The sequence below is a fragment of the Thermobia domestica genome, chromosome 18, assembly GCF_964235325.1.
Source record: "Thermobia domestica chromosome 18, izTheDome1.hap1.1, whole genome shotgun sequence".
NCBI lineage: Eukaryota > Metazoa > Arthropoda > Insecta > Zygentoma > Lepismatidae > Thermobia > Thermobia domestica.
This window is the reverse complement of record NC_137471.1, coordinates 139,398,934-139,425,532: the sequence shown is the minus strand read 5'-3', so window position 1 is coordinate 139,425,532 and position 26,599 is coordinate 139,398,934. Positions and strand designations below refer to the sequence as shown.

Genomic DNA, 26,599 nt, shown 5'->3' with positions numbered 1-26,599 from the left:
TATGGATCTGGTCCTGGACTATTGGCGGGATATCGCGGGCATCCGCCAGTTCGTAGGAGAAGTCCGAGATTAGCTTCCACTCCGCACCGTTACTCCCGGCTTCAAATCTATATCGCTACTCCCCGAGACGGAAGTAACCGGGGCTATTTAAGGAGGGCCCCCAGGCTCGGTGACTATTCTGGTTGATATCGAAAGCGAGTCCGAGACGTCATAGGAGGTGTGGTTTTAGGTGTTGGGAGGAGACAGGAAGGTGTCTCTCGTAACTTTATTACAATAAATACATAACATTCATAAATTGCTGATGTAGCAAAACAACAACCAGTTGACTGTTGACAGTTCAGGACGCAAGCACTCTACACAGAAACTCCACAAAACACAAATAAAATTAATAGAAACCTGTCACCAACATCATTGTCTGCATAACTCAATGCATTATTAATAACAGTCTTTGTGAATTCAAGCAAAGACACATTGATTCCTTTACACTTGTTTAATATTCAGGGCAAAAGTGCTATTTCACCTGGCACTAGCTATATAATAAAAGAAGAAGATGAAGAAATGTTATAGTGAATGTCATGAATAATCTTGTTTTGTAAATGTTTATTTTTCCGTCGTTACGTGAAAATGTTTGTTTACTGGTTGTCATGATAGTGGTCCGGTTACTAAGGTAATAGTTTTGTTACCAGGTACTTGTTTATAAGTAATTATCAAGATATAACTCAGTAAGACATTGTATAAAAAGATGTGAATCCAATCGCTGTAAGATAGTTGATAATTAATGTGAAATATATTGAGTTTTAAATGATTAAAACGTGTGTGTAAACATTTTATATGGAATATACTATAAGATTTAACAAAAATACTGTGGCATATCGTTATATATTTTATGGTGGTTCCGCCCAGGATACTTTTGGATTACATATGAAGTATATTAAGACTAGACAAAACGGAGCATATATAATTGCGAAATCAGAGGAAGATATACACCAGCCAAAGATGGAGCCTGTTTAAGAAATTAGAACAAACGAATACTCTTCTGGAAGTACTGACATGTACCTTCAGAATTTCATGCAGCAAATGAAAGAACTACTAGAGTGCAAACTGAGACGAACTAATTCCAGATTAGAGCAATCTGTGGCACATTTTAAAGAACAGTTAGTGTTGTCACAGACCCAAATAGATGTGGAACTGCAAAATTCCAAATTGGAGCAATCTGAGCAATCACACAGTGCCAAGCTAGAATAATTGTCTCTGAGGCTGGAAAGCAAGTTTGATGGAGTGAAAGCACGAATCGACAATAATTTTGTCAAAATCTCTGAGTTGCAAAAGGAAGTTTTGGACCTTAAGAATAAATTAAAGATCAGCAAGGTGACCAACATGAATCATTCAGCTAGAGAATTTGTCCCGCATTCACAACTAGTTGAAGTCATTCCTTAGTTCCAGTTGGCAGACTACAGGAAGGAGTAAGACAATGGAAGAACGCAAGAAGGTACAGCCAAGGAAGGTCCAGTACGGATCCCAAGAGTGACACGGATAAGGAAAGGCCAAAGCGAAGTATTACACACGTAAAACATAGAACATTTTTAGTATCAGCTTCGTCATAATAAATATTGTCATTCTAGCACATCGTCAAATTACATGGTAACAAAATATTTTGTTTTAAATTTTCTCAAAAACGGCGCGTAGAGATCTACCCTCAACAATGTCATTTTGTTCAGGTTTACGAAATCTGTTGAATGATACGTATCTGCCCTATCATTACATTTTGTTTTCTACCGGAACTATACATCAATAATATTGTAAAGATATTAAAGTACATAAATATGTCGGTTAATGGGATCAGATTACATTACCTGATTTTCTTTGGATTCCTTGTTTCTTTTCCCATAATTCTGCTGTATAACATGACGTAGCGTAAAAAACTTCCGTCATTCCGTACAACTGCAAGAAAAATACATAGTTGATTAAGTCAAATAAGAAAGCACTTCTAAACATGAATAAATATACGATTGAAGAGATCTAAAACTGAGCTAAGCGGATTTATCAAATATAATTAACTAATACCTCTAAAGCTATCTCCAAAATTCTGTTTTGAAAGTTATTACCTACCTAAAACTCAGTTTCATACTTTTTTTTTAACTTTTGTTGCATTTATAAGATGATAAATAATGCACAAACGAAAATATCACGTACCCTTCATTCTAAACTTTCCACCAAAAAAAAAAAAAAAGATTAAATCAATATAAAAATTTGGCGGAGGATTCTTTATGGTAAAAATAAGAGGAAAGTGAGGATCAATTTATGTCCAAAACTCATAATTAGAAGTTGGAGGCTTCTGAAAGCGTTCGGAAATGAACTTTAGAGTTGAATATTGACAACACCTTTAGCTGGAAAACTGACGCTGTATATTATTAAAAACTTCACATTTGGTCTATTCAAAATTACATAACGAGGAGTTAGGTAGTATAGGAATTTTCAAAAAAGTTAAGATATTTTTCTTTCAAGGAACTTTGTATATGCTTTTTGCGAAACAAAGTTTGTTGTAAATAAGCATGTATACGTCAAGCAACAATCCAGAAGTAAGATTTTGTTCTCACATGACGATATGTTAAATATCGGAATGATGGTAGATGATTTATTAAAATATCAGAGTAAAATTGCAATTCCTAACTAATGTTTACATTTTAGACTCTATCTACATTAGAATAGTATACATCATACCGGATTGATTGTGTTACTATCATTGAGACTGGTTATAATGAACAAACTTCATGGCTCTGGATAAGTAGAGTAACAAATAATACAATAAAGACTGGTTACTATAATGTTTTCTTTCGATTCGTTTTACTAACATGTGTATAGTTATTGCTATCAAAACGTGCAAATATATAATATATAATTTCGAACTCAAAATATTAAGAAATACAAGGACTGGTCAATAAGAAAACAGAGCAATAATGACAAATTGCTATTCATTATGACAATATAATTTGTTTGATTTATTAAGATACAATATCATTAGGTTCAACTGACATTTCACATAGACGACATGACATCATTTAATGCAGCTCATGATTTTTTTCCATCGGCAAGAATTACCTTTATGTAGATATTTAAAAAATCGTGTTAACATTTTTGGTTTCTATAATTTTACCAACAAAATCAATCTTAAACTTTCGACAATTAATTATCTTGTACTGTGTTACTGTGTTTGAAGCTAAGAAACTAAGAAATGACGTACATTGTTAATACCATTTGCATTTGGGAGAACTTCCATCAAAGCAGATCTTGTATCTTCACTGAAAGAGCTTCCAGCTAAGAACATGGAATGGACGCTGCTAAGATCAAATTTTCTTGCTAAGGGACTCTTCGATAACCAAACACCAACTGTTGGAAATGCTCCTATATGCCATGGCTGAAACAAACATACCTTAATTTCCAATGACAAACAAACGAAAACTTACAATCATGAAGACATTTATGTTCAGTATGGAAGGTAAATTAGAAATAGTGTTTTCTACGAATGAAAAAATTAACAATCATGCAAAATTGTCATTAAGAAATCGCTTACAAAGATTTGTATAATCTTAAAATAAGTACTAAAAGATTTACATTATTTTACAAACACGTATTAACATTGTTTTGCTACTAATGAACATGAATGTATTCATATGCGATGCTGCCAGGGAACCTGCATTCAATAACAATATAAGTCGTTTAACGATTTTATTGTTGGAAAACACTCCATAGAAAGCGCCTTGTACTTTTATTTTATAACAGAGATTCCCAAAGTTTCTGAAGTCCTTCTGTTCTTCATATTTCATATTTTTCTGCTGGCGGCTTACTATCCAAGATAAAACTTTGTAATGAAGTTGTGTTCACTGTAAAGCAAGAATTGACTAAATGCAGCAAACCAAGATACAATATGTAATGGAAATAAAACAAAACTGTTTTCCAAAATTGACTTTTAATAAACATATCGTTTATAGAGTTCAGATATGTACAATAGTGTATTTCAGATACATTGTGTATTCGAACTGTGTAATAAGTGTATTCTGCGCTTTGGCTTTGTAACAACACTTAAACGAGTTTTTTTCTGTCATTACAGGTAACTGAATCTACTTTGTGTTGAACACACCGAAATGGAAGGCTATTGTGTGGCGAGCACAGGATGAGTCCTTGTGTGGTGACAATCTGACAAAATTTTACTGCCGTCTCCGCAAAGTTTAGTTCACTGTTATAAGGATTATTTTGCACGAGCAAGAATTATTTTGATAAACGAAAGAAAATCTCGGAATTGAGAATCACTGGCGCCAATCATGCACTAACCTTCCAAAGTTTAGCTTGGTACTCATAGTATTTCGATATGTTTACTTGAATCATTGCTTCGGTATATGTCAAGGAAACACAAATACCTGACCTTTCTCCTCAAAACTATACAGAAATTGATGTCCTTGCTGGGAATTGTAAGATGTTTGTACTATGTAAAAACTTTCTCTAACTCAAAATCAACCTTATTAATATGGAAAGTGGATTCATGACATGTATCACCTGGATAGGAGACAGAATAGGTATAAAAAAAAATGAAATGAAATCTTTGAGTTTTACGTCCCACGATTTTACGTCCCGACAGAATACGTATTTTTTGTTTGTTTGAGCTGTTCCTATTATTACCAATAATAATAATAATAATAACTATAATTATAATTATAATAATAAGAAGAAGAAGAAGAAAAAGAAAAGTTGGAGCAGGAGGACGCTCTCACAAAACTGAATTACTATTGGCGTTTTGCTGTCTTCTACTTGGTTACCAGCGTAATCGTATGTACACTCATGTCCAAAATGATTGTCGCATATCTATAACTGTCTTCTTGTAAGAATATGATTTGATAATGATTTTGAGGGGTACTTTTAATATTGATACTATGTGTATAATCGGGAAATGTATATTTGTGGTAAATTTCACAGGAAAAGAATTACAAATACGAAAACTAGAATGAGTACAGCAAAATGTTGCTAAATGGACAAGAAAGTTTTATTTTCGTTTTATTGTTCTTATTTACTACTCTTTTGACATGAAATTTGCCACATACATGTCTTCGTCCATTATACACATACTAACATTATAAGAAATACCGGGCGAATTCGTTATCAAATTATAGTCCTACAACAACATATCTATAGACAATCGACAATAATTTTGGACATGAGTGTACATTTCTTCCCTTTCTCCAAAGTTGAAAATATTGCGAAAAAATCTGGAGAAAAGTATAATTAATTTGCTATAATAAGGATGATTCTGTTAGATTATATCTCATTTGTTTACGTAACACAAAACGTTTGCACTGCAATCAAGAGAAAGTCTTGAATATATGTATCCATGGACTTAACTCGACTGAGCGATCTTTAAGTCCAAGTGGTAATAGGCAAATCAGACGGTAGCCTGATTGGCGACGATTTAGACTGAGTTACACTATATCAGTATACGCTCTTGCCAATTACAAAATTCTGTATTAAGATCATGATAGTGAGCCTTATAAGTTTTTAAAGTTATTATTATCAGGTTCGTGGGCCTTATAAAATTGTAATGTTATTAGGATCATCAATAGCGTAGCGTTAAGTTTCGCAATATGTAGACAGTATACATATACAATGGGTACAGAGTTCAGTGCTCCACTCAGAATCCAGTGGATTATGCTCCGAGACTAAGGTAAATGGTGATGAGTTGGATGATAGTGGTGGAGTGACGACCGTGGGAGAGAACGGGGGGAGAGGATTTGGAATATAACCAGGGACCCTACGCGTCAGAGGTGATTGTTCTACCACTGACCTACCGAGGCATCTCTTTAAATACTTGTTACAAAAAGTTCCCATTTACATTATCCCATAATACCAATAGGTTTAGACTATTTGATTTAACCCGATCACTTTATTTATTTTAGAATTAATTGCAGTTTAAAATCTCATATCACTATTGAGATAGTTTGACGTCTCTTGTAACCTGAAAGCCACGTGATTATACTTCACATATATCCAATATATGAAAATTATCAATTATATAATCTATTATTCGGGGCCGCGATGGCTGAGTGGTGCATGGGATCTTTGGTTCCATCCCAGTTCGCGCCAAGTGAATCTTGTGGTGGACAAACACCGTGTATGGGATTTTCTTGGGGTGGTGCCGTTTCCTCCCACTTTCTTCATTTATTTCTCATTATCACCGTCTCCTTTAGCCCAGCCGACATAACCGTGGGACGTAAATCTCAAAAATTTCATTTCATTTTTAATCTATTATTAGAAAGAGCAGACATATGGTTCAAAATATCGCATCAATATCCAGAACCTAATAACATTCTGAGTTTAAGGTTTTTACTTCCTGATGAAAACCTTTGAGTGAATAAAATTATAGGAGCTCTGTTTTAATAATAATTTCCGAAAGGAACATTTTCAATCTAACAATTTTTAAATTTTCATATATATATATATATATATATATATATATATATATATATATATATGTGTGTGTGTGTGTGTGTGTGTGTGTGAAACTCCTAACAAAATTTCGTTAGAAACTAATTTTCGCGAGGTTGCACTACTATATATAATATACAGAAAACTAATTTCGATAAACACATTTACTTTTATGTATAATCTTCCGATTAGATTTGCACGATTCCTGATTCAAAAAGTAAACTCATAAATTGGCTATTTTTAGTTAATGCTATTAAAATAAAATATTTTATTTTAATAGACATGTCATTTAATAATAATTGGTGCAGTAAATCTATTTGCAATCATTTGATTTGCACATAATAAATTACGAACTCAGACTGACCCAAATACAAATTTACCTAACGATTTTAAAAGCAACAGGAAAATAGCAGACTACAAAATCTCCTGTCCTTGCTTTTGCCTTTCCCAGTGTTGATACACTCTGGTATTGCGATTAAACTGAAGCTGAACGTAGATCGTGAAAGATTTTTATGAATTTCTGTATGCATAAAACTTTCTTAAGGCAGTTATTAATTTAAATTTTTATTTAATTCTATTTCTTAATAATTTTCCTTGAAATATGATTGAATATCTAAACGGAAGAATGAAAAGTGTACTGGATTTATAATGGTATCATTTCGCTAAATATGGTATCACTGCTATTGAGACATTTTGGCCGATGTCTCTTTTCTAGGTTGTTTCAGCGAGTGAGAAGCCTACAGCCACATGCGCGCGCCGCTTTCAATTGTATTTGTTCCAGCCGCGTTGAGACATATTTCTTGTTGTCTCTGTGCAGCCAGTTTGACGAAGATAGAATTTTCCTTCCCGAGTTTTGAAAAGTAAAATTATTTAGAAATTTGAATCTACTACTATTCTTATTAACCAAGCTATCGCTGGCCCTAGTATTTCTATATTTTAGTTCAACATGAAATGTTTATTAGTTCTTATTAATAAGGAAATTCTAAAGCAATGTTCTTTTAATTTGAAAGGGTAGACAGTGTCTTAATGTCTCATAGCACTCTACGCTACTGAGGATCATGCTAGTGGGCCTTATAAGATTGTAATGTTATTATAATCACGCTTGTGCACCTTATACGGTTGTAATGTTATTTTAATCACGCTCGTGGGCCTTATAAGATTGTAATTATTTGGATTATGCTAGTGGGCCTTATGAGAGTATAATGTTAATGAGGATCACATTAGTGGTTCTTATAAGATTGTAATGTTTTTGGGGTCATGCTATTGAGCCTTATAAGATTGTAATGTTATTAGGATCATACTCGTCGGCCATATATAATTGTAATATTTTTAGGATCACGCTCGTGGGTTATTAGGATCATGTTAGTGGGTTTTATTAGATTGTGATGTTATTACAATCACTCTCGTGGGCCTTATTAGGTTCTAATGTTATTAGGATCATGGTAGTGGGCGATATAAAATTGTAATGTTATTGGGATCATTCTAATGGGCCTTATAATGTTGTAATGTTATTGGGATCATGCTAGTGGGCTTTATAAGATTGTAATGTTATTAGGATCATGTTATTGGGCCTTGTGCGCCTTATAAGGTTGTAATGTTATTATAATCACGCTCGTGGGCCTTATAAGATTGTAATTATTAGGATGATGCTAGTGGGCCTTATAAGATTGTAATGTTAATTAGGATCACATTAGTGATTCTTATAAGAATGTAATGTTATTAGGATCGTGCTAATGGGCCTTATTAGATTGTAATGTTATAATCACGCTCGTAGGCCTTATAAGATTGTAATATTATAATCACGCTCGTGGGCCTTATAAGGTTAATGTTATTAGGATCACGCTCGTGGGCCTTATAAGATTGTAATGTTATTATAATCACGCTCGTGGGCCTTATAAGGCTGTAATGTTATTAGGATCATCCTAGTGGGCCTTATAAGATTGTAATATTATAATCACGCTCGTGGGCCTTATAAAGTTGTATTGTTATTAGGATCATATTAGTGGGCCTTATAAGATTGTAATGTTATTAGGATAATGCTAGTGGGCCTTATAAAATTGTAATGTTATTAGGATCACGCTCGTGGACCTTATAAGATTGTAATATTATAATCACGCTCGTGGGCCTTATAAGGTTGTAATGTTATTAGGATCATATTAGTGGGCCTTATAAGATTGTAATGTTATTAGGATAATGCTAGTGGGCCTTATAAAGTTGTAATGTTATTATAATCACGCTCATGGGCCTTATAAGGCTGTAATGTTATTAGGATCATGCTAGTGGGTCTTATAAGATTGTAATCTTAATTAGAATCACATTAGTGGTTCTTATAAGATCGTAATGTTATTAGGAACACGCTAGTGAGCCTTATAATATTGTAATGTTAGCACGTTCGTACGTTACTCCACAAGATAACTTTTGAACAAATGTCACTTTTTGAATTCTGCTTCTTGTAACAGGAAAGCAAAACTACTATTTTGGGCGAGCTCGTTACCGTTAACATCTTCACTGATAATGGCGGCTAACCATATCCCATTGAAGAAAAGATAAGATGTATATTTGTAGAATGCTGGGAGCTACACATTGCCCCGTTAGATAGCAGCAAATATCTTTCAGCGATTAACATCTATCGAACAAGACGTGAACAATTTTTACAGTCTTTACTGGATTTTGTTTTGCTGTAACCTTAGTAGAAATATTGTAATTAATTTATATTACTGGTATTATTATATTACTGTACTTGTTTCCTACCATTACAGATTTTTGGTAATAATAATCAATTAAGCTTACCTATAGAACTGATGCAAGGGCACCTATTAGCGGGATAAGGGTCGCTTGTCCCCTCTAGAGGTATTTTACTTCGGAAAATCGAAACCCCAATATAATTTTTAGAATAGTTACCGCAAAATTTGAAATTATATTAGAAATGAATAAACCAAAACTAGAGATTTCCTTTGCTGTAACTAAACTTAAAGTGAATATGATGTATTTTTGTGTTTGAGGATTTACGGTGTATTCTTTAAAAGTTGCAGTACCCTCTTAGGGAGCTGCTATTTATATTTGTATTTATTACCCTGTTTAATTATTCTTGTATATTATATTATCAGTTAATATAGATTTAGAGAGAAATCCCGGCCGGGTAAAATTATTATTACATTTCATATAATCTATATTTTTATTTTTGTCTTTGTGTGATTTTGTTTCTATGGCTTGTTAACTAACATCAGTTTCCTTCCTTCCCAACAGGATTTCTTTTTTTAAAACAGCTCACTTAGGGGAGAGCCAGAAACGAACGCTATCTTGCCCGTTGATATTTTTTGTTCGTTAATTTTAAAATATTTAAACCAAGCGTCTGTCTGGTGACCGTTGGTTGTATCTTCTATATAAGAGCAGGAGAATCATAGGTGGGGGAGGATTCCAGCTCGACCGTCTAAAGAGGTAGATGGTTAGGGTTCTGTCCAAAGAGGGGACGGGATCTCTTTTCTGGAATTCTCAGATTCTCGGCCGAAGAGGCGGCTAGAGATTGAGATGGAACAGCAAGAGGGCTGTATCGCCGCGATGCAAAAAGTTTAGTTTTTAACATAATTTCAGACCACAACTCTCTTAAGTGGGAGAGAGTCTGGGGGCTACGGAAATTGTTGGTCTTAAACTGTACCACACAGCAAGAGGGTTGTGTGAAGGGGGAAGCGAATTAAGTCGCTGAACCGTTTTTTTTAGCTGACTTCGGGGCCACGCCACTCCTTTATTGAGAGGAGAGGCTAGGGGTTCAAGTCCCGTTTGACACCTCACGTAGGAGGCGAAGTTAGACTTACCCAATTTTTTCGTTAAGATAATTCGTTTAATATTCTTTGGCCAATTTTGGGGAGATATGCGCGAAAAATGGTTCTCTCCTATAAAGGGCTGGATTCTTTTCTTCGAAATGAACGATGCGAGATTTTTTTATTTATTAGTATGAATAAAGATTTATTATAAGTTAACCCTTGGGCGTAATCCTTTCTTATTATTGACTTCCTCATTAAGGTTTTTTTTGGATCTACGTATTTGATTGCTGTTTTGGTGTATTGAAGTTTTTGTTTGAATCTGGTCCATCTAAACCGGATTCGGTACATTGCTTGGAGAGAGATTTTGGGGGGCTCGTTTATTTTTTCCTGTTTTCTTCAACTATGCTATTCCTCCTGGGTGCACACAGATGTTAATGAGCCGCTTTTAATCTGTGGACACATGTTCGGTTCTCGGGGCGATTCCTTCAAACGGGGAATGATGAATTAGTAATTGGGGGACGAACTTTTTGGAGGTTACATAAAGTGGGTTAGCTCGGCCGGGATTGGATTTGTTTTGTTGTTTTTGGTTCTCTCTCGTTAGAGTTTTTGTTTAGTTCTCCTTTGGATTCTTACGTTTATGTTTTTGAGATCAGGAACGTACACTTTTTCGAAGATGGACTCTCATATTGAAGTAGATAGTCTTAGAGAGGTCCTAGGGTATTCTGAGGAACAGGATTTGAATCGGGAGACTATTTTGGCTGAAATTAAGACATTGAAGCATGCTGCTTCAATGGTCAGACAGAACACCATAGCAATTGAAGAGGAAACAGTACGTAACCTATTGGATATAGAAAGGAACGCCGAACTTAATTCTGATATAGCAGTAGACGCTATTAGAAGACTTAAAAATCGATCTGAAAATAGGTCGTCTCATACAGGGTGTTGCCCTCAGAAATCTGGTCTTGAGGAAGTTAGGTTAGAACCTCTGGTTTTTAGTGGTGAAGGAGATAATTGTCCGTTTCAATTTTTAGAGGCGCTTAAGTCTTACGCTAGTCAGAAGGGTATTGGCGAAAGTGATCAACTGAACATTCTCATACCTAGGCTACTTCTTGGCCCAGCTCGCAGGTGGTGGGAGTTTAAGAGGCCATATGAGTACTTTGAGACCTTTAGAGACTCATTTTTGAAAGAGTTTTTCAGTTTTAACTATGCCGAAGAAGTTGAGAATATGATTGCCAATAGACTTCAATATACAGACGAAAGTCTGTCTGTTTTTATTAGAAAGATGAACGAACTCTTTCAGAGGTTAGAATCCGTACCATCTCAAAAGGATCAGGTTAGAAAGATAATTTCGAAGACGCACCCTCGTTTTAGGCAATTCCTGTATGGAAAAGAATTTGAAGATGTTAAGGAATTGGAAAAGGAGACCCTGCATATTCAGTCCATTTTATTGGGTGAATTGTCTTACATGGAACTATCCAGTGGTCGGACACGAGGTCAGGGATATTCGGCCCAGGATTTTAAGAGACAAGACGCAACAGCAGTTTCGAGAGATTCGATACCGCCGTTAAGCGCTCTCGATCCAGCACGGTCTCGAAGAGGAGACCAAAAGATATGAAGCCTGGTGGGGGGCAAAGTCAGTCAAAAAAGGCAATAAGATGTTTCAATTGCAAAAAACTGAATCACCAAGCAGCGGATTGTGTTTTAAAGAAAAAGGATTCAGGTTCGAAGCCCGTCTCGGCCGTAGTGTGGAACAGACAGGAGAAAAAAGAAAGGAGAAGAAGGGGGAAAAAGAACCCTAATATTTATAGCTTTATACATCGTGAACGCTGTTATTTTTACCTTGACTCTGGATCTGAAATTAGCATCGTCCACAAGAGAGTAGCAGATCAGTGGAGACGGAGAGGGGCCCGGTTCGAATCTTGTTCTTTGCCCCTAAGCCTAGCAACGGGAGAAGTAAAGACTGTGGGAAAGATATTTGTAGATTTTTGTATCAAGAGAAGAAAATTCTCTCACTTCTTTTACGTTCTGGACCACCTCGTAACTCCCATTATCGTTGGCCAAGATATCCTAAGAAAAGCAAAAATAAGTTTGGATATGGCAAGCAGATCATGGATGTTTAGCGATGAAAAAGAAAGAACACACTTTGTTTATCCTACAGACCAAAGTGAGGAACTTTTAGCTGAAAACCACATTTTGTCAACCATCCCCGCCCCTACCGCGGTCGTTGGCAATAAAAGACGACGGAGAAGGGGTAGGGGTAAGAAGAGTGGTCAGGGAGGGGAAAAGGACAAACAGTCCACCCAAGAGTGTCCGCGTCGTAAATCTCGACATGCGAACAGGAAAAATCATTTTGGAAAGGAAAACAAGAAGAAGAAAGAAAAGCTTTTCCAGACCACAGCAAAAATGATTCTTTGAATAAGAAACCCAAAGCTAGTCGAGTTAAGAAGAGTACTTCAAAAAAACGTGAATGGCGTTGCCGAGGGGGGACAAAGAGTCCATTCTCCCGAGGCCGCTATTAATAAATTGTTCGATTTTAAATGATAAGTATCAATTGTATATTGATACGGGAAGCTCGCTGTCGGCTATAAATGAGGAGATTGCGGAAAAATGGTCAGAGTTAGAAATAACGTTGCCGGATCATTCTGTAAATGTGAGGTTTGCCAGAGGAGGGGCAAAGACAATTGGTTTTATGGTTGTTCCTCTGGACTTTTTTGGACTCCAGTTAGAGCAGAAATTCCATGTAATTAGTAATTTTTCGAGGTGTATTATCATGGGGCGAGACTTCCTTCTTTCAACAAAGATGATGATAAAATTCAGTCCTTTCGGATGGGAAATTCCGAGTAGGGGAATTCCTTTTAGGGAATTTGATTACCCTAAGACGCGAGAAATTAATTGCTCGGATGTAGATAATGTCATTGAAAATATGTTGAAGGGCGTCAAGCTTCCCGAAGACCTATATGAACAACTGAGGGAACTTCTCTATAAGTACGAAAAGGTTTTTTCTGAGGATCCTGGGGAAACCAACATTTTAGAACACAAAATTGAGCTGAGCGATCCTCGGCCTTTCTCAACTCGACTAAGGCCAATGTCTGAAGATAAGAGAAGAATTCTGGGACAGTTGCTGCAGGAAATGTTAGATAAAAACTTGATCGAAAGGAGCTCTACAAAGTATCTTAGTATCCCATTTTACATAAAAAGAGCTCTGGTAAGTGGAAACTAGTCCTTGATTGTAGATATTTAAACTCAGTTACGAAACATGAAAAATTGGGGATCCCGAACATTAACGAGGCGCTATCCTACTTGGGGAAGGGAAGATATTCTGTAGTTTTGACCTGTCGTACAGTTATGCCCAGGTCAAGTTGGAGGAGCGTAGTAAAAAAAATATACCGGATTTCTTACCCCGTTTTGATCTTCCAATGTATACGAGCCCCATATGGTTTGAAATCGATGCCTTATACTCTCTGCAAATTGATGCAGATTGTCTTGGGCGACCTATATTATTCCAAAGTAATAGTCTACTAAGATGATCTCACAGTTATTGGTGAGTCACCGGAGGATTTATTGGATACAATGGAGCAACTTCTGAAAAGGATGGCGGATGCGAATATAAGTCTCAGCCCATCAAAGGCGGTGCTATTCTCTGATACGATAGATTTCCTCGGTTTCCGCGTGACATCTGGCAAAGTGTCATGTACACCTGAGAAGCTTAAAATGGTGAGACAACTGCAACCCCCCAAGAATGTCAAGCAATTACAGAGGACCCTCGGTTTCACTCAGTATTTTCGAAACCACGTTAGAGATATGGCGAAGATCTGCGCTTCGATGACGTCACTATTGAAAACAGGAGTCGGCTGGTCATGGGACCACAACAGGACCAGGCCCTGCAAGAGCTAAAGGATGCGATAGTTGAGAACCGTGAATTGATGCTACCAAGGATGGGAGAACCCATGCATATCTTTGTCGACGCCTCTGAAATAGCCGCTGGCTATCTTCTCGGGCAGAAGGACGAAAAAGGATATTTCTATGTTGTATCGTTCGGATCGAAACGCTTGACGGAATCCCAAAGTAGGTATAGCACCACCATGCGGGAACTTCTCTCAGTACTGCTCGCATTAGAGAGATTTGAATTGTACTTAATACATTCCCCTTGTGTGTATGTCTACACTGATAACGCTTCATTGATCCCTCTCTTCAAAGGCAGCAACATTCCAGCTATGGTGAGCGGGTGGTTGGCTAGGATCTCCAGATTTCCGGTGGTTCTCAAATATAGAAAAGGCAAAACCCACCAGGTGGATTTTTTGTCGAGAATCGAGACAGGTTACACTGAGGATCAAAATTTCGAGGGGGCTGAGTATGCCAATGAAGAGTTTCCTCTGAACTGTGCTAGTGACACGGGATATATTAAAATAATGGACCAAGAAGGAAAAATCACGGATGTGAGTGATATTCCTAAGGAGGAAATTAATCTGATTTCGTTTTATGACAGTAGAGGTCTGAAGGATTTCAAGAGAGGTTATAAAGAGAAAAAATTAGATCAGAACGTGTCCAGCGTGAGACTCTTCCGAGCACGGTGAGAGAGAAGCGAGATCTATTTAAAAATCTCCCATTTGAAATATTAATGGAAGAAGAAGAAGAGGAGCAGGGAAAACCGAGCAGTATGAAGAACTTGTAGTACCAATAAAAATAAGAGAAGCCCAGGAAACTGACTCATTCCTGAGAAAGGTAATTCTATTTCTTACAACCAAGAAGTTAGCCGGCACCAAAGCAGAAAAGAGAAAAATTAGAAATTTTGCTTCCACTGCCCGATTATCCATGGATGTGGTCTTAGAAAAAGAAATCCATCTAAATGGTGAGAAAAGGCAGGTTGTGTGCGTCCCCAGAGATTTGAGGGGTTTAGTACTTGAGATGACTCATAATTTAGAGTTCCCGGGACATCCAGGCATCGAAGAAACCATCCATACGACAAAAAGACAATTCTTTTGGACCAAGATGGAAAAGGATATTAGAAGATTTTGTCAATCCTGTGTTCCCTGCGCTATTTATAAGGACTCGTCAAATAGTAAGTTAGGTTTTATGACCAGCAGTCTAGTGAATAAGCCAGGGTATACTGCTTATTTGGATCTTATGGGGCCCTTAATTAGGTCGAAGGGGGGAGGTTATCAATTCTGCTTGATAATCATTGATGTTTTCAGTCGTTTTGTTTCTTTGTTTCCCCTTCGAAAGGTCACAGCTCAGTCTGTAGCTGATTGTTTGTTAACTTTCTTTTCGAGAAATGGATGGTATGACCGCATTGTAAACGACAACCAAAGTGTGTTTACGGGAAAGATCTGGAGAAACCTGCTCGCAATTTTAAGAACAAGAGTTACGTTAATATCTGCTTACAGGCCAAAAGCGAATCGGGCCGAGAGAAGGGTGAAGGAAGTTAAAAAACTGGTGTCCATGTACTGTAGAAAACACTCGGAATGGACAAAGAACCTTGATTTTCTTTCCTTTGCCATTAACAGTAGAGTATCAAAAGCCACAAACCATACACCTTTTTTCTTGCATATGGGAAGACATGTGAAATTGCTATTTGAAACCCAGAAGAGAGAAGAAGTAGTGGGGGAAGGTGGGAATCCGATCCCTGACTTCGTAAAGGAAAGAATCCAGGGCATAAAGAAAGCCCTGGAAGTAGCCAACAGGACTCAGGAAAAAAGATACGAAAAAATGTGTCGAGAATATAACAAGAACAGGAAACCCCATACTTTCAGAGAGGGGGATTCTGTCTGGCTCCGTGCAGTTAGATTTTCTGATGCTAGCAAGTGGATAACCGCAAAAATGCTCCCCAAATTTCGGGGACCATACGTCATTTGTAAAATCAGCAGAGAACACGTTTATGTTACGACACTCTCTTAGTAACCGAGAGATAAAAGCTAATGTGGATTCCTTTAAGAGGGTTATTCCACCCCCTGCTTTTGTCAGGAATGTAAAACAACAACAGATCCCTTGTGTTAGAGAGATTCACGAAGATATAGCTTAGACTGCGAAAGACTCTTTTCTTTTTTTTCCTAGCTCTTGTTTCAGGCTATTCCGCAGAGATCTGGAACTCCGCCTTTTGTGGCTAATTTAACATCAGAGCAAGACATTGACCCATGGTGACAGATTGGCCCAACCACGCTGGTAGAGGGAAGGGGAAAGAGAGAGAATTAAAAAAATAAATAAATAAAATGGGAATGAACAAGGAAAGGATACTTGACTTCGCCAGTTAAATTCAGCTTCGTGAAGAAGAACGTCTTTTAGAGATTTTTTCTTGATTTTGCACGTTCCCGATGGATTTCAAGTTTAAGAAACCAAACGCCCTCACTAGAAGTGTTTATTGCGGGGCCAGACCAAAGGCGTGAAATCCCACCGAACTTCAATTGATGTTCAACATCGACGATGAGAAAAGCAATAAGAATCGAGACCAGTACCGGGCCGCGAGACAGAAGTCGGGCCCGAACCCAGAACGTATTCTGCAAGGTGACCCGAGCAACTTTTCTCTCAAGAACCTGAGAGAATATCAAACACTACGAGAAAGGCCTGCATCGGTAGCGGAGGCTCCGGGTTCGAGTTCCGAACCATCGACAAGTTGCCAGGAGAATGATCCAGTGGATTACATTGAAATCTTTACCAATGGCGAGGGACTCCCACTCACTCCAGGTAAAGGAGTGAACGACGGGGACCACTGGGAAGCTTGCCCGGCAAAGAAGAGACTGAAGTTTGAAAATAAAAAGGACTATCTCTGGAAGGACCTCAAAATTGTGATGTGTTTAAGGATTGGACATAGCAGTGTTTCTTTTATTTGCTTGTTTTCGATTTTGTGAATATATATATTCAAAAAAGGACCGCCGAGAGTGCACGCTTGCGGACAATGGGCTCTCGTTTATTTGTGTTTTGTGTGTGTGTTTAGAAAAAAAAGAGTGTCTTTCAATATTTGAAAGAACTAAAAGAGTCTGAACAAGTGATTTGGACTAATGGCCCTTTTCTTTTCTTTAAGTGCAAAGTTAAGTGTTTTTTTTTTCATTTTTTTTGGAAACGTAAGTAACATGCAGTCCCCTCTTAGGGAGCTGCTATTTATATTTGTATTTATTACCCTGTTTAATTATTCTTGTGTATTGTATTATCAGTTAATATAGATGTAGAGAGAAATCCCGGCCGGGTAAAATTATTATTACATTTCATATAATCTATATTTTTATTTTTGTCTTTGTGTGATTTTGTTTCTATGGCTTGTTAACTAACATCAGTTTCCTTCCTTCCCAACAGGATTTCTTTTTTTAAAACAGCTCACTTAGGGGAGAGCCAGAAACGAACGCTATCTTGCCCGTTGATATTTTTTGTTCGTTAATTTTAAAATATTTAAACCAAGCGTCTGTCTGGTGACCGTTGGTTGTATCTTCTATATAAGAGCAGGAGAATCATAGGTGGGGGAGGATTCCAGCTCGACCGTCTAAAGAGGTAGATGGTTAGGGTTCTGTCCAAAGAGGGGACGGGATCTCTTTTCTGGAATTCTCAGATTCTCGGCCGAAGAGGCGGCTAGAGATTGAGATGGAACAGCAAGAGGGCTGTATCGCCGCGATGCAAAAAGTTTAGTTTTTAACATTATTTCAGACCACAACTCTCTTAAGTGGGAAAGAGTCTGGGGGGCTACGGAAATTGTTGGTCTTAAACTGTACCACACAGCAAGAGGGTTGTGTGAAGGGGGAAGCGAATTAAGTCGCTGAACCGTTTTTTTTTAGCTGACTTCGGGGCCACGCCACTCCTTTAGTGAGAGGAGAGGCTAGGGGTTCAAGTCCCGTTTGACACCTCACGTAGGAGGCGAAGTTAGACTTACCCAATTTTTTCGTTAAGATAATTCGTTTAGTATTCTTCGGCCAATTTTGGGGAGATATGCACGATAAATGGTTCTCTCCTATAAAGGGCTGGATTCTTTTCTTCGAAATGAACGATGCGAGATTTTTTTATTTATTAGTATGAATAAAGATTTATTATAAGTTAACCCTTGGGCGTAATCCTTTCTTATTATTGACTTCCTCATTAAGGTTTTTTGGATCTACGTATTTGATTGCTGTTTTGGTGTATTGAAGTTTTTGTTTGAATCTGGTCCATCTAAACCGGATTCGGTACATTGCTTGGAGAGAGATTTTTGGGGGCTCGTTTATTTTTTCCTGTTTTCTTCAACTATGCTATTCCTCCTGGATGCACACAGATGTTAATGAGCCGCCTTTAATCTGTGGACACATGTTCGGTTCTCGGGACGATTCCTTCAAACGGGGAATGATGAATTAGTAATTGGGGGACGAACTTTTTGGAGGTTACAAAGTCTACGAGAATGTGAGCTAGGCAACTATAGTTTTTGGATGCGATCTGCTGCTAGTGATTTTTTCACTAGAATTGATGATTTCCGAAAAGGTGATATACTACTTGTGACCCATGAGATGGTAGACAAGATGAAACAAGCAAGAGTGGTTCTACTTATGCATGAAGTAACGTACTTTAAATAATTGAGGGAAAACGATTGGGGTCGGAACGAGCGGTGATTGTCCCTGCAGCTGGTGAGGTGCGATTCAAGACCAGGCCAATTCAAATCGTTTGATTTGGACCACAGTGACTCTTTCAATATCATTATATTTTAACAGAGGACTTGGCGTAACTGCCGCCTCATTAATTGAGGAGTGTTTTCTCAAAAGCCGATAGAACAGAAAGCACTTTTTACAGGAATTTAATTTTTGTCATTATTGTACATAACCTCTGTCGAGTTACGACAAGACGCTAATGATTTAGTATTCTATACACACGGCACATATGGAGATTTGCTAATTCAATTTCACAGCTCGATTGGTAGCATAAAAAACATACATATTCCATACATACATCCGTTTCTCAAACTTTGTGCTCTATCGAGTTTTGAAAAAACGCTCCTCAATTATACCATTTATGGTTTTATAGAAAGAAATAATTGAGTTTCTGACTTACACTACGTGCATCAACATGTGTAAAGTGACTTGGTGAAGCTGTTTGAGAAACGTCGGGATCAACCACAAGAGGAATTTGCTGACATTTTCAATGAGGTACAAGAGATTTGTGATTCCCTTGGCATTGAAGTGCAACTTCCAAGGTTAGTTGGAAAGTAGACACACCGTTCAAACATTCAAACTTCCTTTCCTTGTGATTATTTCAGAATCTCAAAACTGCAGATAACAATCAGGCTCCGCTCAAACAAGTATTTTGCATTTTGCTTCCATGCAAAACATTGGTAAGTTATAGTGCTTGGACGGGGTTAGAAAACTAGGAAGTTTTTGCTACCTTGAAAATCTTGCAGCAGAACTCAGATCGTGTACGAGTTGTCGAAAGGGAGAAAAGACATCGAAAATGTTGATTCCTGTTTTTTGTTGGCAGAGACCACGTTCTTTCTATCAGTGGCGAAATCACTGATAAATTATGTGACCATTCCACCTACAACGTGCACTATTGCAGAGAGATCATTTAGTACTCTCCGTCGTGTGAAAACATGGCTTAGGTCCACTATAACTGAAGAACGACTTTCCATCCTGTGTATCCTAAGTGTACACAGAGAAAAATTTAAGGAAATTAACCTGGAAGAGAAAGCTCTCTAAAGATTTGGTGAAAAAAAAACAAACTTCGTTTTATGTTCTCTGAAATCTATTAGTTCCAGGTATGAAAATACACATACATATGTGATTTTTTACTGAGAAATGAGAAGTGTCGTACGATTTCGGACATTTTCGCCAACAAATTAATGAAAATAATTTTATCTATTAATCATTATGGAGGTTAAAGTGAAAAGGTGTGTTTAATTATGTTACAGTTCATAAGTAATCATGAATAAGTAATAAAATATTTAACGTGTGTGTTAACGTTAAAGAAGTCCAAATTAAGTGTGCAGTTCTCAAAACAAAGAAGATACATTAACTCAAAAACTAAATTTATTATCAAATCGGCTTCAATATAAAGAAAGGTCTCATGGAATTACAACAAAGAAGATAATTTAACTTATTTAGATTGTAGTTGTACGCAATTTATATAAGATAAGTTCAATCCTACCAAAAACATACATGTAAAATAAACAAGCCAACTTTTCATCAGGCCTCCGTTTAGTTATATCGAAAAAAAAAAACTGAAATGTAGAAATTATGCCACGTTCCTTGCCTCACGTTGTTAGCAGTGTTTAGATAATCATATAAAAATATTGGGGGCTTTGATAAATTTCCAGACCAATTTGGCAAGTTTTCAAGGCAAGATCTCAATATTGTTAAGTTCTTTAATGACAACTTGCCAAGTTTGGTCTGGAAATTTATCAAAACCCCCAATATTTTTCTATGATTATCAGAACACTGCTAACAACGTTTGGGCAAGAAACTTGGCATAATTTGTAGATTTCAGATTTTTAGATGAAAAAAAGTACTGGCAAGAAGTTGGCTGGTTTGTCTCACATGTATGTTTTGTAGGGATTTCATAACTTTTTTGTTTAGATACTTATAAATATATAAATAAATAATATCATTAGTATATTCACCAACTGCCTGTGCTCCGTAACTTTCCAAACCGAACCGAATCATGTACAAACTGCCCAAGCTAATATTTTTTAGTAAACCACAGAAAAAATGTCGCTTATACTTGTTCCCCTCTGGAAACCACAAGATGGGCGCCCTTGAACTGGTCGTAAGTGCGGGTGGTCATAAGTTAACCACTACTTGTAGCCTATATAATAATGAATGGTGCTAACACTCAAGCATGCAAGTTATAATCCACCACTCGAAACTTATATTATCAACTACAAGTAACTGTTTAAATCACTTTGTGTTGAAGAGTAATTTCCATTATTAGGCACTTGCAGAAGATTAATGTTGACATTGGTTTAACTCAAAAATGTCGTTGATTATGAGCTTCTTGAGCAAAATTATCTTGTTGAATTGAGTGAATGATATAAATTTAGAATACATTCATTCGTTATCCATTCATCAAGTATTTTCCATTAATTGTCGATTATTTTTACGTTTAAACTCAGGATAGTACAGATATCAGGGTAACTTAACCTCTACGGTCCCCTAGTGATAATTTGAGTACATTCATTTTAATACTACGTAAATATATATTGTTTCATTTTAATTGCATCCTTACACGTTTTGCTACTCAAGTACTTATTCGAGGACACATTTAGTGCACTCTGGGTCTATTGGATGGCAGCATTGAGCACACAGTGTGAGATTCAGAAGAATGGCTGCAGCAGGAGAGGAAAGGATTGAAAGTCCTGACAAAAAAACGTGAGTATATTCTTTTATTGAGCTTTGGCATGGTTCAAAAAATTATTTGCTTGTAATTTAATATCAACTTCTTGATATAAAGGTATTATTTGTAGCAGGAACGTTCTCTACATTTCAGAACTGAGTAAAAACTACCATGTACTCAAATGAGTACTTTGGTACTTACGTATACATATTATTCCCCTGTACTCATTTGAGTACTTTTCATATTGCTAGATATTTTTTCTCTCTCGAAAGCTATTTTAAGTTTTGTTTTGTTTTAGTTGCATTTAGAAATAAATATGCATTAGATGCTGGATTAAGAAGATGTATTAAAAGCAGTTGAGATATAAATAATGTAATAAAATAGGCTTGTATTGTAATATTCTCTTTATAAAATTTTACATCTATTTATGCTAGGGCGTAAACCGCAATTGATGTTACCGACCATAACATTGAAATTATCCTTTCTCTGTTTATGCTTTTAACTTGTTTAACTGTTTAACTTGTATGCTTTTAACTCGCTACCATAATTTCTAAATATTTCTATATTAAATTGCGCTCTTTCTTTGTTTTAATTTTACCAGTTTTCCTTTGCTTGTGACTAAATTCAAGTAACTTTCTTTTATGGAGTAATGTTCAGCAGTAGCTACCGGTACTTAAATTCCAAGGAATTGTTCCTAATTTATTTCAGGATCTTATAGAAGAAAAGTACTGCATAATCCTGATCACATTCTACAAATTTAGGTAATGTCCTAGTGACATTTCAATATCAGACGACAATGAGGCCAGCAATAGTGACTTCACATTGAATGAAACCAGCATCAGTACGGCATCAGAGTATGATGCTCAGCAGACTAAGGTGGAATTAGATTCCATTTCTTGTTTTCCAAATTAAGCCCCAAAAAGAGGCATGATATGGGGAACACAGCATGTATGAATTAGATCAATAAGAACAATAAGAGTGTTCTCGTTAAAGTTATTTTCGTGATGTAAAATGTACGATTGTTCTAATGAAACATTGACGGTACATGACTATAATAGCAGCTTATCTTATAAGGTACTGAAGATAAATATACAATTAATACATTTTTCTTTGTTTCTTATTTTGGTATGATACATCACAACAATATAGCCTACTTTGTTCTAGCTTTGTTAACAATATTTTTGTCATTAACATTCGATTTTTCATTTAATATTTGCAAAAAATCGTTTATGGTATGGAGTGAATTCAACCAAATTCTCAGTAGTAATTATACTCACACTGAATGGATCTTGAATGATGTTAAAAGAAAGAATTATGCTTGAAAACGAAAGCAAATGAATTTTTATTGATAACTAGCTGCTAATATTTGTCTCATTCCTAGCAAGAACATCCTTTATTTATTTTTATATTTAGAATAAATGCATGCAGTACGCCCCAAAAGTACTCAAATGAGCACATGCCCTCCCTGTGCCCCTGTGGCACTTTTTAATAAGGCATTTCTTTTAACACACCAAAATACATATATTTAACTAGAAAATATTCAGAAATATTTTTTGGTGCAGTAAAAAAAATTCAGGTCTGTAGAGGTTAAACGAATATCTGTGCAATATGTAATTTTCTATCGACAACATGAATGTATTATATTCATTACAAATCATTCAGACTTAAAGAAAACATCTTATTTTTGCAAAAAGAAACACTTACCTTGTATGTTTCAACTGCTTTTAAGAATTTCATCTCGTCAAATACAGGAACAGTAAATACGGGTTTTCCATTACAGAGATTTATAAATGCTGCAACAGGTCCTGCTATGTGAAAATTTTTGTATGTAAACAGAAAGGAATTGATATCATAAACAAAACTGAAACAGAAAGGAACACGAAAAGAATACAGAAAGATATTCATTCAAAAATTGACTTGTTGCATCTAGCCTAAACAAAGAAATAACTAAATCTAAATAGACAATATTACACTGAGAAAAATATGTTATCCAGACAGCGATATATTATACAAATATGCGGGATCCATAAGTTTACTACAGTCCGTCCCACTAGCTTTCGAACCCGAAAAAACGTTATAATTTCCGAACAAATGTACATAAGAAAATAAAATTCACAATACACGTACCTTGTTTCATGCTAAACACGAGAAAGGGTTGAAGAAAAGCGCACACGTCAAAACAAAGACGATAGGTGGCGCCAGGGGAAGTGCTGCTTGGCGCGGTGCGCGTGCGTTAGTGTGACTCGAGTCGCTGCATCGCGAGGATGGTTCTGTATACCGTACAGGAACGCGTGTTCATTGTTAAAAAATATTGAATATCGGGATCGTATCAGACCGTTCAACGTGAATTTTGCCCCATGAATTTGGATCCCGTAAAGGACCATCGAAATCATCAATACATCATTTGGTGAACAAGTTCGAAACAACAGGAACGTTGCTTACGGGACATGGGGGCGCGGGTCCACGGGTGTCCGAGGAGACAGTACAGAATGTGCGGCAACGTCTTTTGCATTCCCCTAAGAAGAGCCTGCGTCGATTATCACAAGAAGTAGAGATGTCAAAGTCAACTGTGCAAAGAGCCGCCAAAAGAGCCATGCTGTTTCCATATCGCGTTACAGTCGTCCAAGAGTTGAAGACTACAGATTGGGAAAAGCGCGTGATGTTTTGTCGTTGGTTGCAAGCTTTGTTGCATGACAATCCAGGAATCCTAGACTATACTTGGTTCACAGATGAAGCTTGGTTCATCTGTACAAAGTATATGTTATCCATATGCTACATACGTACTGCCTGTACAAGTCTGTACAAAGTATACGTTATCCATATGCTACATACGTACTGCCTGTACAAGTCTGTACAAAGTATACGTTATCCATATGCTACATACGTACTGCCTGTACAAGTCTGTACAAAGTATACGTTATCCATATGCTACATACGTACTGCCTGTACAAGTCTGTACAAAGTATACGTTATCCATATGCTACATACGTACTGCTTTTCTCCCGATTATATGTTTCATCATGCCACTGAGGATGTCTGATATCTGACAGTCTTCGGTATACTACATGCCTATATGTTTAATACTAATGTCAGCTATATGTAATATACATCCATCTGTATGTGAGATCGTGACCGCATATATACATTTCTTTGTTTCACACGGAAAGTATGTATAGAAGGAACACTTATATGAAAAGTATTATAAAACATATGTTTTCAGTTATACGTTTTTACAGAATGTTACCTATAATCGCGCGTAAAGTCAAAACACTACAGGATTTACGCAGGTAACCTACACCACATACGTTTTCTTCTATGTGTATAAGGCAAAGTAGAGTTTTTTCTTCAGACTTGATGCAGACTTATAAATAGGCCTAACATTGAAAGTTCTAACATGACTTCGAAATAAGTTGCACTTGCTAATTTATACTTATACAAGGGTAGAACGTAAGAATGAATTCAATCTCCAGCAGGAATTAAACCCGGAAGATTCGCTTAACCATTAGACGCCCTTCTGACTACAACACAGATTACCATTTAACATTTAGTATCATTCGTTAAAATATTAATCAATTGTATACTACTACGGTATATATTTTTGTTGTTGATAATTGAAAAATGTATCAATATGTGTAATAGTTAAATAATATACCAAAGATATTTTTTAATATCCATTATGTCACAAAAGGAGAATCACATGAGGTGACGAAATGAAAAAAACACAAAAGTATTTACTGGATGTCGCTTATCTTTTACCTCTATAGATAGAGTAGTAAGCGTGAATACATATGGAGTGCAGTCGAAACTACTCCAAATCTGAAGTGCTTGATGTAATTCTATTTTTCCTGCGGATGCTGAATCCCCAGAATGGAACGTCAGAACTCGACGCTCGTGATAGAAGGTTCTCTGAGAAAATCCATCTTTTCATGAGCAAGAACATTCTTTTTATTTTTCTGCTGTTTAAATAACTTCGTTTACGCAAAGAAAGAAGTATTTAGTTTCGAGCATAAAAACTCTCTATTTAATCAAGTTAACCTAGTTAGGTAGACATTGTTTTCAAAGTTTTTTTGTGATGGAAAGTACCCAATCAAGGCACAAAGCATTGGAAAACAATAAATCAGAAATGAGAATATAAGTCAAATCAAGATTGTTCTAATTAAATTTAAGGTAAAGCTAAGCTGAACAATACAAAAATTAAGTCTTTCGATAAGTATACTACAACTGAATATATAGTTGAACAGAGCAAGAAAGTTATTTAAGACTTTTCTTTTCTTTTCTTTTCGTTTTTTTTTTTTAACTATTACTTAACCCTGCTGTTCTGTTCGGGTCTATTTGACCCGAAATGGATTTTGATTACTCATAAAATTTATGATAATTTTTGTAGTGTGGATCAAGTTTGTGACTGTTTTATTCAATCCAAATTATATTTTCTGAAAATCTCAAACTTTTACTATTAACGGTTTTCCAAATTTTACTATATATTACTAATGTACTGTTCGGGTCAATATGACCCGAAGAAATTTTTCTGTAGTGTGTAAGTGAATTTTCAACTGTTGTTTTATATTTCTCGCAGAACTTGTGTATCTACTTTCGTGATGTGTGGAAAAAGTGGATGGAAATTCTTCCTAAGCTATATTATCCTGATCCAAACGTTACTGTGGATGAACAATTATTAGAATTTAGAGGGCGTTGCCCGTTCAAGCACTATATACTAAGTAAACCGGCAAAATACGGTATAAAAATCTGGACTGTATATGATAGCAAAACATCTTACGTACTCAAGCAACATCTATATATAGGGGATCTATGTAAAGAATCTGGTGTATAGCCTGAGATGAACCAAGGTATGCTTGTTGTGAGTGATCTTGTTTCCTAACTAATTGGCCATAATGCAACTTGTATAATTTTTTCATCTCGTTCACTTTAGGACAGCATCTTCTTGGAAAGAAAACAACTATGCTTGGGACAATAAGGAAAAACAAACCTGAACTTCCGAAAATTTTGTCAAACAAAGAACTGCATTCACCGTTGTTTTATTTTGCAAAGAATACAAGCGTTGTACATTATATCCCTAAGAAAATTAGAAACGATGTGCTCAT

The 26,599-nt window shown here is 36.3% G+C and overlaps 2 protein-coding genes across 2 annotated transcripts in view; both read right to left on the bottom strand.

Annotated features, from left to right (window-relative positions):
• Msr-110 (DUF3736 domain-containing protein Msr-110) overlaps positions 1-26,599 on the bottom strand; it is a 172,847-nt gene that overhangs the window by 3,518 nt on the left and 142,730 nt on the right. The gene's annotated exons all lie outside the window — the stretch shown is intronic.
• Positions 1-26,599, bottom strand: part of LOC145675902 (uncharacterized) — a 142,922-nt gene that overhangs the window by 68,442 nt on the left and 47,881 nt on the right. Inside the window, exons 6-8 of the mRNA XM_081746696.1 lie at positions 23,205-23,361; positions 3,242-3,415; positions 1,854-1,941 (exon numbers count right to left, since the gene is read on the bottom strand). Coding sequence (XP_081602822.1) covers positions 1,854-1,941; positions 3,242-3,415; positions 23,205-23,361 — 419 coding nt within the window. The remainder of the gene's footprint in view (positions 1-1,853; positions 1,942-3,241; positions 3,416-23,204; positions 23,362-26,599) is intronic.